Raw genomic sequence first — 16,792 nt, forward strand, 5'->3', positions numbered from 1 at the left:
ATCCAAGTTGCTAGTTTAATCCTGCCCTATAAATATTGAAATGTCCCACATCGACCGTATCAATGAGAAAAAAAGAGTTTAAATATTCTAATCGCACTTCAACTAAAATCGAGGTCTTTTGTAATAAAACCCCACATCTGACGAATTGTACAGGTGGTAATTACCAAGTTGGAGACAATATCGGTGTTGTTGGAAGTGGGCTGTATGGCCTGTCTCTTTGATAATTATACATGGTATCAAAGCTAGGGAACGAGCTCGTACTGTATTGCCACGTGATGGGTGGGTCCCCTCAGCCCCGTGCGATGATGGTGGGTCCCTTGGCTCCACGTGGTGTCGATGTGTGGATCTCCCATGTGTGATCCATTAATTGGGTCCCACATGAAGGGGCGTGTTGAAATATCCCACATCGACCGTATCCGTGAGAAAAGAAGAGTTTAAATATTTTAACCCCACTCCAACTAAAACCGAGGCATTTTGTGATAAAACCTCACACCTGACGGATTATGCAGATGGTAATTACCAAGTTGGGGACAATATCAATGTTGTTGAAAATGGGCCGTATGACCCATCTCTTTAATAATTCTACAATAAATGCAATAAAGAAGATGGTATCCACTCTTTTGACTTTATATAAGAATATAATTGCGACAAACGAAGCTTTTTGTCCTTCAACTTCTCATCACAATTCACAATGCACCTTCCACTTTGTTCCATTTTTGTTTAATATATACTCACCCTGCACTACATGGGTTGTAGCTAGTTATCAAGTTCAATGTATGATGGGGGTGGGGGAACCGGATTCCTCCCTGAGCATAAGGAGGGAATCCTCCTGACCAGGTCATTTGAGCTATTGAAATTTGATTCAACGGCTACAAATAGAAGGACTCTCTAAAAGTTATAATTATTGTAGCCATTTGATCAAATTTCAATGGCCCAGATAATCCGGCCAGGAGGATCCCCACCCTATGCTTTGGATTAATTGGTTTTATCTCAAAATAAAGACCAAATTAGTTACACTATATTGTTCTAGATTGGTTCTTTTAGTTTCAACATGATTCACAACTAAGAGCTAATTTAGAGTTATGTGCGTTCAAAAAAAAGCAGCTTAGGCCATCTCCAACCGAAGGAGGGTCAGAGAACTCGCTTTAGTCCTATAGCACTGAAATTAATATTTTAATAAACATTATCAGGTCATATTTCTTACCATCTCTAATCGAGAGGCCATAGGGTCATAGGCCAAACATAGCCCTGTGACAAAAAATCATCTTTAACCAAGAGGGCCTTATGCCAAACATAGCCCTGTGACAAATAACTATCTCCAACCGAGAGGGCCATAGGCCAAACATAATTTATTATTTTAATTTATAAACTACAACAACTTAAATTTAAAAACCATATCCAACCTTCTCTTCTTTTGGTCATAACTAACCTAATGTATCAGTTTGCTTCTCAAATTTTCCTATTACAACTGATCATAACTTGCTTCTCAAATTTTCCTATTACAACTGATCATAACTATGCATAATAAAAGTATCCAAGGATTGTAATTTTCCTTTCATAATATTTCTTCATTTCTTTTCATAACCCAAGGAATAACATAAAAGACTCACAACTGATAACTAGCAATGCATAATTCTGCCTACAGGGTAAAGACTTTATCCAAGGATTGTTCTGCTGCCACTGCTATAGCTCTATCACTGCTGAGATTAACTCTTTTCAAATCTGATTCTTCTGCTCGTATCAAAGTAGCCAGGTGAATACGATAAAGAACCTTAGCCACCAGAACATTGTTTTGCGACAGACCAAGCCAACTTGAAGATCGTCAATTCTTACCAAAGGACCCATCTTTTTCTTACCATAGCGATCATGAGAGTGATCAGAATTTTCAACTACAACATGCTGCAGGGAAGGACCAGACTGATTTTCCTGATCACTATTAAATGAGGTTGATGGGGCAGGATGGATGCGTGGTGTTACCAAAGTGTTCGAGTGAGCAGCACCTGAAAATTAGAAAACATCGAACTGTCTTCACATAGTCAAACAATGTACAACCCGTACATTGATATTGGTTTCCACTTTTTAGCATCAACTAAGGATTTAGTATCTTTTACACTAAACAAAATTCTTAAACTAAAGAAGTGCACATCTTACAATCAATCTTAGGAATCACTCATTAAGTACAATGGATGAAGTATCGGAAGGGCAGTATTACCTTGGTCATCAAACTCTTCATTGGAGGATTCCTCTCTAAAGAAATTGTCACTGCCCGACAATGGCCGAGGCAAAACCAAGGGCATGGAAACTAACCGAGAAGAAATCCAATCCTTAAGACTCTTCATCCTTCCTGCAAAACATTCCCAGCTGAAAATCACATATGTGCGTAACAAGATGATGGCGATGACAAGGAGGGCTGGCTGATCTTGGCCAGCCCTCTGGCCTGTTTTGAGATTTTTGGCTGGGTGCGGTCCACAAGCCCTTTGGCCTAACCCTCGGTTGGAGACGGTTTTCATGTCTTTTAGCCCTATAGCCCTTTGGCCGGGTCGGTTGGAGATGGCCTTATTAAAAAATCTAGAATATTAAATGTGTTGGTAAAAAAAAAAAGTGTTTTCTTTTTAAAAACTGATGTCAATGACGGGTAGAAAGGCACAAAAAAGCAGAAGTAGTGTCTACCATGCATGCTTCTAAAAAAATGTTTTTTTCTTTTTCAAAGCATTGTGAACAGTGCTCATTTAATGGAAGAGACGATGGCAATGGTGGTTGTTCATGGTGGTCGCAACTCGCAATTCGCCAAAAAGAGGGAAATGAAGACGGAGTCAAGAGTCAGGAGTCGGAGATAGTGGTAGTAGATAGATGGTTGCCGTTGCTGTCAAAGACTCGACTCCAGCTCAAGTTGTGAATGAAGGGAGAAGGGGAGACTGAATGACTCAATCTGTCTAAGTCTTTGAGGAAAAACTTCCCATCCAACAGTAGAGAGTATAGGATTTGATTAATCATCAAATCTATCCAATTATCCCAAGCTACATCATCCCGTCCTGTTTTGTGTTTTGAAATTTTAGACCTACCTTGTACCTGCCCCAAATTGCAAATACTAGCTCTGCCCCACAAGCACAAGTATGATGGAGATTCGGGTATGATGTCAAATATGAGCAAATAATGTCTTGTGATTAATCTCAACATAAGAAATCACATGATTTGATCTGGAGAGAATTACACACGATCAGACATATAAACACATTCAGCCTCCAATATGACATGATCATTGATACAGATTAATTGTAAACTAACATAAAACGAATAGATCTGTAACGAAAGCACACCTAAGTCTCGTGTTGCACTTAGTGGGAGCTATTATCATTTGGAAACTTTCATGAAAAAGGCTTGGGCTAAGTTTCTTTTAATAAAAAAAAATCATGTTATAACTTTATTTAATGAAAATGAATTAAATTTTAATGAAAACCCCTTAAATTTTAATAAAAAGGACAAAAAAAAAACTTAATTTTTAATGAAAATGACAGGATTAATAAAAAATTTATAAAAAAAAACTTGACGCGTGCACATGACCTGTACACTATTTATGAAACTAAACACTGTTTATGAAATTGAACACTACTTATGAAACTGAACACTATTTATAAAACTGGACGGTACCGTATTATTTATTGGTCCAATTTCATAAATAGTGCCTAGTTTTTTGTCCACTTTCATAAATAATGTCTAGTTCTTGATTATGTTTCGTAAATAATGCATGGTTATTGGGTCCAGTTTCATAAATAATGTATAGCAATTGGTACAGTTTCATTAATAATGTCTCTTTCTTGGTCTAGTTTCATAAATAATGTCTAGTTATTGATCTACTTTCATAAATAATGCCTAGTTGTTGGTCATATTTCATAAACATTGTCTAGTTCTTACTCTGGTTTCATAAATAGTGTATAGTTCAGTTTCATATATAATTTCCATCTATTGGTTTAGTTTTGGAAATAATGCCTAATTCTTGTTTTCGTTTCATAATAGTGTCTACTTATTAGTCCAGTTTCATAAATAGTGTCTACATATTGGAATAGTTTCATGAACAGTTTCTACTTCTTGGTGAAGTTTTATAAATAGTATTTAATTCTTGGTTCAGTTTCATAAGGTTTGAAACTTAGACTCTTTTTTATCTTGAAAAAGCACCAATTGCGCCGAAAACGATGAACCCAGAAATGACTTTTAGATCTGTTTGTACCATAATTGACCAATCCTGAAACTACTGAGCATCGGTCAACGTTATACCGTCAAGGACCCAGAAGTGTTTCCCTCCAACCAGGAGGCCAATCACAATGCGACACGTGTTGACATCAGAAGCCAATCATAGCGCGACACGTGTCAACATCAGAAGCCAATCACAACACGACATGTGTCAATGTCAGAATGAAACTAGAAACTCTCTTCTATAAATAGAGATCATTCTCTCAGAATATTTCCTAATGTCATTTGTACTAAATCATTCACTAGTACTCACTAAAGGAGAGCTTGAACCTATGTACTTGTGTAAACCCTTCACAATTAATGAGAACTCCTCTACTCCGTGGACGTAGCCAATCTGGGTGAACCACGTACATCTTGTGTTTGCTTCCCTGTCCCTATCCATTTACTTACTTATCCACACTAGTGACCGGAGCAATCTAGCGAAGGTCACAAACTTAACATTTTTTGTTGTACCAAAGTCTTCACTGATTTTGTGCATCAACATTTGGCGCCGTTTGTGGGAAAGACAATTATTCCCACTCTCTTCAGCTTTGTCAAGCTGGTTTCCACCATTCGTACACTCTCTTTTGACCAAGCATCCCTCTCCAACATGGGGAGCGAAGGAAGCCACAACACATAGAATGACATCCATCTTACACCTAGTGCGAAGCAACAAAAAAAGGAAGGAAAGAGGGTTGCTCTTCAAGCTAAAGTCGATGAGCTAGAAGCTCAAAACAACAAGATAGCAATGAAGAATGAGGTCCTCCAGAAGCAGTATGAGAAGCTCTTTGAGACGTTCCACGAAACTATGCGTACTCAAACACGCGAGCTTGTTGCCTCTGTGGACATCAACCATCATCTGGGTGCCCCCCAACACGGAGGGTCACCTTCCTTCGACATGGGTATCCCTGATGAGGAGCGAGCTAATCATCAAAACATTGATCAACATGAGACTTCTCTCAACCCAACTACTTCGACCCGAAGCAGGAAAAGTGGAGGAAGACACCTCTTTACAGAAGGATTGGAAGGATCGAAAGCCGTTTATGTGACGGCTAAGATTTCCTAAAGCAACGTCGAGACAATCCCCTCCACATATGCTCGAAGATCAATGACCCAAGGGTTTCTGAAAGACTCGGTCCCCTTCCACGACCCAGGCCAGCTGCCAATCTAGGGAAAGAACGACATGTCCTAGAGGAACGTGAAGGTACATGAGACTCTGAGGTATTCCGACACACTCGCCCTAGAAGTCAGTACGGCAAGTCCAAGGAAAAATCACACGCCCTTACTCAAACTTTCCTACTTCAAAGAGGCGATGAAGACTTACGAAAGAAAATCCCAGTGGTACATGACTCCACTCAAGATCCCCTTGTCCTACAACTCTTTGAGGAAGTAAACAAGTTGAAGGCCGAACGTCAGGCTGAGATACCTGACTGGAACCAACCCAGGCCTGGCCCTCTCACAAGGAGGATCCTTGACACCCCTCCTTCAAGCGAAGACAAAACAAAAGCTTGGTTTACAACTCTATACTAGAAGGGAGGACCCAATTGAACACCTTAACCTCTTTGAGTTCACCATGGCATATCGGATGCATACCGACGAAGAGCGATGTCTTCTCTTCCCCTCCACCCTCTCTGGCGGAGCTCTAAACTGGTATTGCCGTCTTCCACCTGAGACAGTAAACTCATTTGACGAACTGAGGAAACTGTGTGTCTCTCAACACATCTTCCAGACCGATCGCTTGTATTCTGCAGATGACTTGTACACTATTCGTCAGAAGCCGGACGAGTCATTACGAGAGTATGTTGGTCGTTTCAGCCATGAGTATTCTCGCTGAGCTGAGGTAGATGACAAGACCGCCCTCAAGGCCTTCATGGCAGGCCTACGTGATTGTTTCTTCAAGTACATGATCAATGCCAACACTTGGAAGACTTACTCTGAGGTGATGGCATAGGTTTACAACCATGTCTCCGCCAAGGTAAGGACATATCAAGGGAAACCCCCCACAACCACCCCTTATCAGCAAGTAGGGAATGGAAACCAGATCCAACCAAATGAGAAGATCTCGACCTTCTAAACGGCAGCGGTGCCTCCCTCTACCTTACTTAATACTTTGCCAAGTCAACAGACATATCAATCTCAGGGCAAAAGGAAAGATTTTCATCCTCACCAGTCTCATTTTAGTAAAAGGAGTAAGGGACACTACCGCGATAATCAAGGGTATCGCCATGATAATCCCCGACCTTAGGCAGTCAACACAGTGGGTCAAGCACGTGTTAGGACAGCCCCTACCCCAAGGTATGAGGCATACACACCTTTGAATGCCATATGCGTGGCCATTTACCCCAGCATAGCACACTTGATACCGAAGCCAAAGCCGAGGCACCCGGATTACAAGCCCACGAAGAACACGGGCACGTTTTGCTGCTACCATGAGCATAACGGCCATGACGGCGAGAAGTGTATCACCTTTCGTGATCATATTGAAGCTTTGGCACGTGAAGGAAAAATTGATCAATTCCTCCTTCACCCTCAAAGGGGTAACCGTAACCAACGCCAGGTAAATGTGATATATTCCATAAGTGGTGGCACACCCATATCTAAATCTTCCAACAGGGCCATGAAAAATAGTGAACGAGCTTTAAGGTCTGGCCACCAAGTGTTTCACGTGGAAGACATCAAGGGAGGTAAGTATCAAAAGCCTAACTGGGATCCAATATGTTTCTACCCTGAGGAAGAAAGAGGTATCATCTACCTTCACAACGAACCACTGATCGTGGAAGCTCATATAGCCAACTTTGAAGTACGATGAATCCTAGTATACATAGGGGCTTTGGTCAATATCATGTTTGCTGAAGCTTTCAGGGCACTTAATGTAGCTGAACACTGCTCGACCGCTCGATTTCCCCTTTGATAAGCTTTTCCGGTGATATCGTGCAACCTTTGGGGAGTATACACTTACCTTTCACCATTGGTACAGGCCCCTATACAGCTACCATTACCATTAACTTCCTGGTGGTTGATTGCCCAACGGCATACAATGTCATCTTCAGACGCACATGCATCAATGATCTCAAGGCCATGGTATCCACACATATGTTATTAATGAAATTTTGAACCCCTTATGGCAATGGTTACATCAGAGGAGATCAACTTAGTGAACGATCATGTTACAACACTTCGGTCAAGCAACAACACCTACATGTGCCCAAGGAAACCCTTTCTATACATGACCAAGTCATAAAGACCAGCCCAGACGAAGCCAACTTGGATCTTCACGGTGGCAACAGTCAACCCGACGATCCTCGAGATGACAATTTCACCCAGCAAGTACAACCCGCTGAAGAGTTGGAGAAGGTCTCTATCTCAAAAGATTATCCGGATCCCATAGTGAAGATTGGTATCACCTTGTCACCACCCATTCAGTTGGCATTGATCTCTTTTTTTTGCAAGAGAACACTGAGGTCTTCGCCTAGTCATACGAGGACATGCCAGACATCTCTCTCGATATAATCTGTCATCGCTTAAGTATTGACCCCAAGACTAAGCTAGTGAGACAGAAACGAAGATCTTATAACGCTGAATGGTACAAGGCAATGAAGGCAGAAGTTGAAAAACTCAACGGCATAGGCTTCGTCCGCAAAGTCAATTATCCAACGTGGGTAGCAAATGTTGTCCTTGTTAAGAAGAATCCGACCAAGAAAAGTCTCATACTCCAAAAGGTCTTGTGGAGAATATGTGTCGATTACACCGACCTAAACAAAGGATGCTCGAAGGATAGCTTTCCTCTTTCTCTCATAGACAGACTTATAGACTCTACGGCAGGGTGTGAACTCCTGAGCTTCATGCATGCTTACTCAGGATACAACCAAATCCTCATGAACCCTCCGGACCAAGAACACACAGTCTTCACTACTGACAGGGGACTATATTGCTATAAAGTCATGCCCTTCGGCCTAAAGAATGCAGGAGCGACTTATCAGAGACTGGTCAATTCAATGTTCGTCGAACAAATTGGGAAGAGTATGGAAGTTTACGTTGATGATATGCTAGTCAAGAGCAAACATGCTAACTAACACATCACCAACCTATCTGAAACTTTCACCATTCTGAAGAGGTATCGAATGAGGTTGAACCCCAACAAATGTGCCTTCGGCGTAGGCTCTGGCAAATTCTTAGGCTTCATGATAAGCCAACGAGGCATTGAGGCTAATCCCGAGAAGATCAAAGCAATTATCGACATGAAGGAACTGGTAACTTCAAAAGACATCCAGAGCCTTACTGGCAAGGTGGCAGCCTTAACTAGGTTCATCTCTAAGGCCACAGACAGATATGCTCATTTCTTCAAAGCACTTAAGGGAAATAAGAAGTACATTACATGGACTGATGAATGTGCTGAGGCATTCAAGAACCTCAAATACTACATGAGTAAAGCCCTTTTGCTCTCCAAACCTGAGGTTGGTGACACTCTCATTATCTATCTATCCGTATCGGCTTCAGCATTAAGTTTCGTTCTCATTCGAAAAGATGGTAATGTCGAACGGCCTGTCTACTACACTAGCAAAGCCTTACAAGATACGGAGACACGATACTCCAACATTGAGAAATTGGCTCTAGCATTGGTCATGTCTGCTCGAAAACTTCGCCCTTACTTCCAAGCACACTCCATCATCGTGCTTACCAATCATCCTCTTTGACAAATACTCCAAAGTCCTCACACTTCCGGGCGAATGATCAAATGGGTGATAGCATTGGGTGAGTTTGACATCTCTTACTAACCAAAACCAGCTGAGAAGGGCCAAGCAGTGGCAGACTTCATCGCCGACTTCACATATCCTGTTGACATTGTTTCTACGCCTAAAAAAGTGGTTTCATTACCCTCGGAAGCTCAGAAAATATAACCAACAGCCCCAGCATGGAGTCTATATGTTGATGGCTCGTCCAACCAACAGGGTTGTGAAGCAGGACTAGTCCTTACGACCCCTGACAAAGTGGCGATGGAGTATGCTATTCGTTTCAAATTCAAGGTGTTGAACAATGAGGCCGAATATGAAGCCCTCCTAGCAGGCTTACGTTTGGCCAAACACCTTCGGGTTAAACGAATTGATATCTTCAGTGACTCCCAGTTAGTGGTTAACCAAGTCACCAACAACTTTGACGCTAAGGATAGCTTCATGGCAGCATATCTGGCACAAACACAATTGTTGCTCAAGCACTTCCACTACCAGATCACCCAAATTCCTCGAGCGACAAACAGTCATACAGATGCTTTGGCTCGCCTTGTCTCAACGATGAAAGACAAGATTGGGAGAAAAATTCAGGTCGAATTGTTGGCAGCACCAAGCACTATGGCTGGGGAAGTGTGCAACTTACAACAAAGAGATAGTTAGATTACCCCGATTTATAGATTCCTTGCCTCATGGCACCCTTCCAATGACAAAGTCCAAGCTAAGCAGATTCGATACAAGGCTACCCGTTACTTGATCATTAATGACCAACTTTACAAACAGGGTTTTAACCTACCATACCTAAGATGCCTTACGCTTGCAGAAGCGGAAACTGTCGTTCTGGAAATACATGAATGAGTCTGCGGAGATCATGCTGGATCTCGATCCCTAGCATATAAGGCTTTTCGCCAAGGATATTACTGGCCAACACTCCACCAAGATGCCATCAAAATATCCTGCTCATGTGATAAGTGTCAACGCTACATAACTATTCCTCACTCCCCTCCCAAGCCGCTCACTCCTATGATCAGCCCTTGGCCCTTCGCCCAATGGGGACTTGATTTGATCGGCCCAATGCCTGCAGGGAAGGGTAATGTCCGCTATGTAATCGTTGCAGTTGACTATTTCACAAAGTGGGCCAAAGTAGAACCCTTGGCAACCATTACTAAGGCAAAAATAGAAGACTTCGTATGGAAGAACATCCTTTGCAGATTCGGCATTCCCAATGCGATAGTCACTGACAATGGGTGACAGTTTGACAACAATAAGTTCAGGATGTTCTACTCTAAGTTTAACATCAACTTATGTTTTGCCTCCCCAGCTCATCCCCAGTCTGATGGAAAAGTTGAAGCCATCAACAAAATAATCAAGCGAACTTTGAAAACCAGCTTGGACAAGGCTAAAGGTTGTTGGCCAGAATTTGTAACCCAAGTTCTTTGGTCATACCGCACTTCATATCGAACATCAACAGGAGAAACCCCATTCTCACTTGCCTTTGGTATAGAGGCAGTTGTCCCAGTTGAGCTTGAGCAAGCAACGTTCCGAGTCCAGAACTACGTGCAAAGCGAAAATGACAAACAACTTACCCACAACTTAGATCTAGTCGAGGAACATAGAAACCAGGCTCACTTGAGGAATGTTGCCTACAAGCAGCGCATCTCCAACTACTATGACTCTAGGGTCAAACCTCGTTTTTTCAAAGTGAGGAACTGGGTATTGAAGAAAAGATTACTCTGCGACAGAGTCCCGAGTGAAGGAACACTTAGTCCAAACTGGGATGGACCGTTTGAAGTTGTTGGCATCAGTCGCCTTGGCTCCTACAAGCTTAGAAGCTCTGATGGCAAGACCCTTGGCCATCCATGGAACGTTGATCGCTTGAAGTACTATTGCAAGTAAACTCACATTGTACAAGTGTTAAGCTTCAACCGTTCAGCATCCTATGTAACGAAGACTATTTGGCATGAATTCAATAAAGAGGTGATTTAGACAACTCGGTCCTAATCCTCTTACATTCCTAGCAATGAAACACTTGGGTTCAAAGCTTCAACATGAATGCTTCCAACATGAAATAAAGTCTAAGTATATGTCAACAAGACTATACAAATAAACGAACACCTTTACAGTATATTCGTTCAACCATACATTCCAATACATTCATACATAAGTCAACTGTGCTTTGAAAGGGTTCAACATACTTTGTGTCATTCGACACTTGCTACAATATGCCTAGACAGCTTGCCCTTATTCTCACCAACCAGGTGATGAAATGTAAAGAAGGAACTCATCTTCATGCCACAAACCAGATGATGAAATGTATAACCCGTACTCTCCTCATGCCACCAACCAGGTGATGAAATGTACAACCCGTACTCTAATATCATTTAGCAACTTGCCATTCATACCACCAACCAGGTGATGAAATGTACAACCCGTACTCTCTTTCATGCCACCAACCAGGTGATGAAATGTACAACCTGTACTCTAATATCATTTGGCAACTTGCCACTCATGCCACCAACCAGGTGAAGAATGAACTCATCTTCATGCCACCAACCAGGTGATAAAATGTATTACCCATACTCTCCTTCATGCCACCAACTACGTGATGAAATGTGCAATCCGTACTCTAATATCATTTGGCAACTTGCCATTCATGCCACGAACCAGGTGAAGAAGGAACTCATCCTTGTGCCACCAACCAGGTGATGAAATGTGATGAAGGAACTCACATTCGTACCACCAACCAAGTGATGAAAGCAACTCACCATTCATTAAACCTTCCAGAAGACGAGTGGTACAACTTGTACATGTGAACTCCTAGCATTCACAAATAATCAAAAACCCTTAAGCTTGACAACTCAACTAGGGGAGCACTTATGCCCAACAAGAGTTATAGTCACCAACAAAGTCTTATTGCAAGCCAACAACAACTTCAGTGCATGGCATACGAAGATCAAGCTATTCAGCCTTCTTGCATCTGCTTCAAACATTTCCCCTCTATAACAATGTAAACACTACAACTCGTAGAAAGCTTCACACACTCTTAATCAAGACAATGTGAAGCAAAAGCAATTTATGGTGCCAACAAGAGCTTCATCAAAGGAGTTCAACTACAATTCTCAAAAGCTTCACACACTCTTGATTAAAACAATGTGAAGCAAAACCAATTTATGGTACCAACAAAAGCTTCATCAATGGAGGGCAACCACAATTCTCAAAAGCTTCACACACTCTTGATCAAGACAGTGTGAAGCAAAACCAATTTATGGTGCCAACAAGAGCTTCATCAAAGGAGTTCAACCACAATTCTGAAAAGCTTCACACACTCTTGATCAAGACAGTGTGAAGCAAAACCAATTTATGGTGCCAACAAGAGCTTCATCAATGGAAGGTAACCACAATTCTCAAAAGCTTCACACATTCTTGATCAAGACAGTGTGAAGCAAAACCAATTTATGGTGCCAACAAAAGCTTCATTAAAGGAGTTCAACCACAATTCTCAAAAGCTTCACACACTCTTGATCAAGACAGTGTGAAGCAAAACCAATTTATGGTGCCAACAAAAGCTTCATCAATTGAGGGCAACTACAATTCTCAAACCTTCGAAGCAAATTCAAGACTGTTCGAAGCAAATTCAATTTATATGGTTCATCCAAACCTTCGACTACAACAAGGTGTGGCTTGCATAACAATCTCTTGCTCAACAGTGTGGAAGCAAAATTTGTATATGTTGTCTCTCCCACATTTTCAAATTTCTAGTTTCCCAAAAAAAAAAAAAAAAAGGGAAATTCAACAAAGCTTCATCAATGGAGGACAACTACAAATTCTCAAAAGCTTCACACTATCTTGATCAAGATAGTGTGAAGCAAAATCAATTCATGGTACCCAAAAAAAAGCTTCAACTCCAAAGTTTCACCTACAATGCTTTAACACAAAAGCTTCACCAACAAAAGCTTCATCAATGGAGGACAACTACAAATTCTCAAAAGCTTCACACTATCTTGATTCATGGTACCCAACAAAAGCTTCAACTCCAAAGCTTCACCTATAAAGCTTCAACTCCAAAGCTTCACCTACAAAAGCTTCAACACAAAAGCTTCACCTATAAAAGCTTCAACACAAAAGCTTCACCAATAAAAGCTTCATCAATGGAGGACAACTACAAATTCTCAAAAGCTTCACACTATCTTGATTCATGGTACCCAACAAAAGCTTCAACTCCAAAGCTTCAACTCCAAAGCTTGACCTACAAAAGCTTAACCCACAAAAGCTTGACCTACAAAAGCTTCACCCACAAAAGCTTCACCTACAAAAGCTTGACCCACAAAAGCTTGACCCACAAAAGCTTCACCTACAAAAGCTTGACCCACAAAAGCTTGACCCACAAAAGCTTCACCTACAAAGGCTTGACCCACAAACGCTTCACCTACAAAAGTTTGACCCACAAAAGCTTGACCCATAAAACTTCACCTACAAAAGCTTCACCTACAAAACTTCAACACAAAAGCTTCACCTACAAAAGCTTCACACTATCTTGATCAAGATAGTGTGAAGCAAAATCAATTCATGGTGCCCAACAAAGCTTGACCTACAAAAGCTTCACCCACAAAAGCTTCACCCATAAAAGCTTGACCCATAAAAGCTTGACCCACAAAAGCTTGACCCATAAAAGCTTGACCCACAAAAGCTTTATCTACAAAAGCTTGACCTACAAAAGTTTCACCTACAAAACTTCAACACAAAAGCTTCACCTACAAAAGCTTCACACTATCTTGATCAAGATAGTGTGAAGCAAAATCAATTCATGGTGCCCAACAAAGCTTCAACCTCAAAGCTTCACCTACAAAGCTTCAACACCAAAGCTTCACCTACAAAACTTTAAAAAAAATATATATATATATATAATTTTTTTCTTCAAAAATTCAAAAATTCAAAAATTCAAAAATTCAAAAATTCAAAAATTCAAAAATTCAAAAATTCACAAATTCGAAAAAAAAAATTGAAAATTTTTTTCGAAAATAAATAAATAAATAAAATAAAATTGCCTAGGTCTCCTCTTGTTTGGGCCTAACAACTTTCATAACAAATATATATGAAGAAGGAGTTTTGGGCTACCACTTAGAAATGAAATGCCTTATTTGACAACTCCCTCGACCGGAGACTTGGGGGACTCCTACCACATGCTACTGCACCTTGATACTCGGAAGTCTCATGACCACTCAGTGACTTGGATTTTTCAAGTCTCCACACGAGAAGTTTTCCACACTCGGGAAATTAAAGGAGCACTACCTCAACCTACATGCTTCACTCACAAAGCTTCAACATACAAGCTTCAATAAAAGGAAAAATTCAAAGAACTTAGTGAAGAAGGCCTTGGTGTATTTAACACAATACGTTGAAATGAAGCAAAGCTTGTTTATTGATATCTCTGATAAGTTACAAATATGTACATATACATGAATCAAAATAAACAAACAAGAGGGAGCCTTCACAAAGGTTGCTCAAGAGAAGTCTCAGCAGTCGGCAGAGCCCCAGAAAGAGGAGACACCAGAGGGTGATTATTCGGAGCCTCAGTACTAGGCAGAACCCCAGAAGGAGGAGGCACCAAAGGTTGATCATTTGGAGCTTCATTATGCGGTACAGCCCCAGAAGACGAAGGCAATAAATGACTTTGGAACAAACCCACAAATCTTTGATGATCAAGTAAAATCTGACCATCAGATTCCTACAGCTGGTCGAGCTTCCTCTTCATGTTTATAGCACAGTCATGTGCGAGCCTGTGCAACTGTTTATTCTCATGCTTGAGCCATCTGATCTCCTGTTTGAGACTTATCACTTCAGCCGCCAATGATTCAACTTGGCAAGTTCGAGCAAATAAGAGTTGGGCCATATTAGACACAGAACCTGCACACTGAACACTGAGAGCTAGAGAATCCTTAACAGCCAACTCATCAGACCGTTTGGAAAGTAGTCTGTTATCTTTGGGAGTGAGAATGTTCCTGGCCACCACCGCAGCGGTCATATCATTCTTCATCACAGAGTCCCCAACGATAAGAGGACCAGTAGGAGATAAGAATGATGGGTGCCATATGTTGTCTTGAGAAGGCATGGCTGCCTCTTCACCAAAGTTCAAGTCAAAACGACGGTCGGATGGGCCAGACATTCTCAGAAATGATGAAGGAGAAATGAGGTGCAATAAATCTCTGAAGTAAGGGGAAAATTCCTGCAAGCAATAACTCTTTGAATGTACTTCTTGCACACAATTGGTGCCCTTATAAAAGAAAGGGCAACAGGGCTGTTGGTTCAAAAATTGAAGAGGCACCACTCTCCGGATTTCTAAGAGGCACCACTTTCCACACGCAACATCAGCTCCTCGTGTACCACAGATAACTTTGCCAAAGATCTCTGATAAAGTTTAGACACATAAATTTTGAAGATCCAGCTACCCTACTATTACCCACAAGGGTAAAGGAACAGCACCACTGCTTGATAACAAGAAAGTCCCAATGTGTGTCAACCTCCGTGCTCCGTGGCAAGGCAGACTGGCAAAAATGCCTAACCTTTACTCACATTCGAGAAAACACTCCCAACAAGATTGCTTGCTCAAAATCAAAGAGGCACCACTCTCCGAATCTTAAGAGCCAGACTCCTAACAGGATTACTTTCTAAAAAATCGAAGAGACACTGCTCCCCGAATCTCAAGAGTCAAACTCCCAACAAGATTGCTTTCTCAAACATCGAAGAGGCACCATTCTCTAAATCTCGAGAGCCAGATCCTCGACAGGATTGCTTGTTTGAAAAACGAAGAGGCACCACTCTCCGAACTTCGAGAGCCAAATTTCCTTAGATAAAACTTGTCTGCAATCTTCACACGTAACATCAGCTTTCCAGATACCACAGACCACTTTTTCAAAGCGCTCTGACAAAGTTAAAACATGTGAAGCTTGCAGCTCCCACTACATTGCTATGACTAAGAAGGGTAAAGGAATAGCATTATTACTTGTTCAAAAATCGAAGAGGCATCGCCCTCTAAACCTCGAGAGCAAGACTCCCAACAGGATTACTTTCTCAAAAATCGAAGAGGCACTGCTCTCCGAATCTCAAGAGCCAGACTCCGAACAGGATTGATTTCTTAAAAATCGAAGAGGCACCGTTCTCCGAATCTCGAGAGCCAGATCCCTGACAGGATTGCTTGTTTGAAAATCGAAGAGGCATCGCTCTCTGAACTTCGAGAGCCAGATTTCCTTGGATAAAGCTTGTCTGCAATCTTTACACGCAACATCAGCTTTCCAGATACCACATACCACTTTTTCAAAGTGCTCTAACAAAGTTAAAACACGTGAAGCTTGCAGCTCCCACTACATTGCTATGACCAAGAAGGGTAAAAGAATAGCATTACTACTTGTTGTTAGGGAGACTCTTATATATGTCGACATCCATCCTCCACGGACAGGCAGACCTGCAAAAATGCTCAGCCCTTCCTCATATCTGAAAGGGCACTCCCAACGAAGCCTTTCGAAATACTCAGCTTTCTTCCCCCCAATAATACCTATGCAAACCAGCCACACCAGAGCAAGAGTATCTCATATCATCAGGGTCAAAAGCAAGAGTATCCCATAACATGTTTTTTCCTTGTCTTTTCCTTTGCCCTTGTTCTTACCTGTAAGACAAGGAGAAAGAGAGCAATCAGTCAGCACTTGGAATCAAGATTCCAGTCAGGAACTGACTGCCTGGAACCCCTTGCCTGATTACTTACCTGGCATTGCTCTCGAGTACTCATCTTCAACATTTTATGCTTCTAGAAAAGATACCACATCTGCCTGAGGAACAGATAGGGCAAG

At 41.5% G+C, this 16,792-nt stretch overlaps 1 protein-coding gene across 1 annotated transcript; it reads right to left on the minus strand.

The window, feature by feature from the left end:
- Nucleotides 1–1,663: 1,663 nt before the first annotated feature.
- Nucleotides 1,664–2,406, minus strand: LOC126626119 (uncharacterized). Its single transcript, XM_050295336.1, has 2 exons — nucleotides 2,213–2,406; nucleotides 1,664–2,000 (listed from the first exon to the last, which is right to left on the minus strand). Exons 1-2 carry the CDS (start codon nucleotides 2,337–2,339, stop codon nucleotides 1,741–1,743), a joined length of 387 nt encoding a protein of 128 aa, XP_050151293.1. The 5' UTR covers nucleotides 2,340–2,406; the 3' UTR covers nucleotides 1,664–1,740.
- Nucleotides 2,407–16,792: the final 14,386 nt, after the last annotated feature.

This window comes from Malus sylvestris, chromosome 6 (assembly GCF_916048215.2).
Source record: "Malus sylvestris chromosome 6, drMalSylv7.2, whole genome shotgun sequence".
Lineage (NCBI taxonomy): Eukaryota > Viridiplantae > Streptophyta > Magnoliopsida > Rosales > Rosaceae > Malus > Malus sylvestris.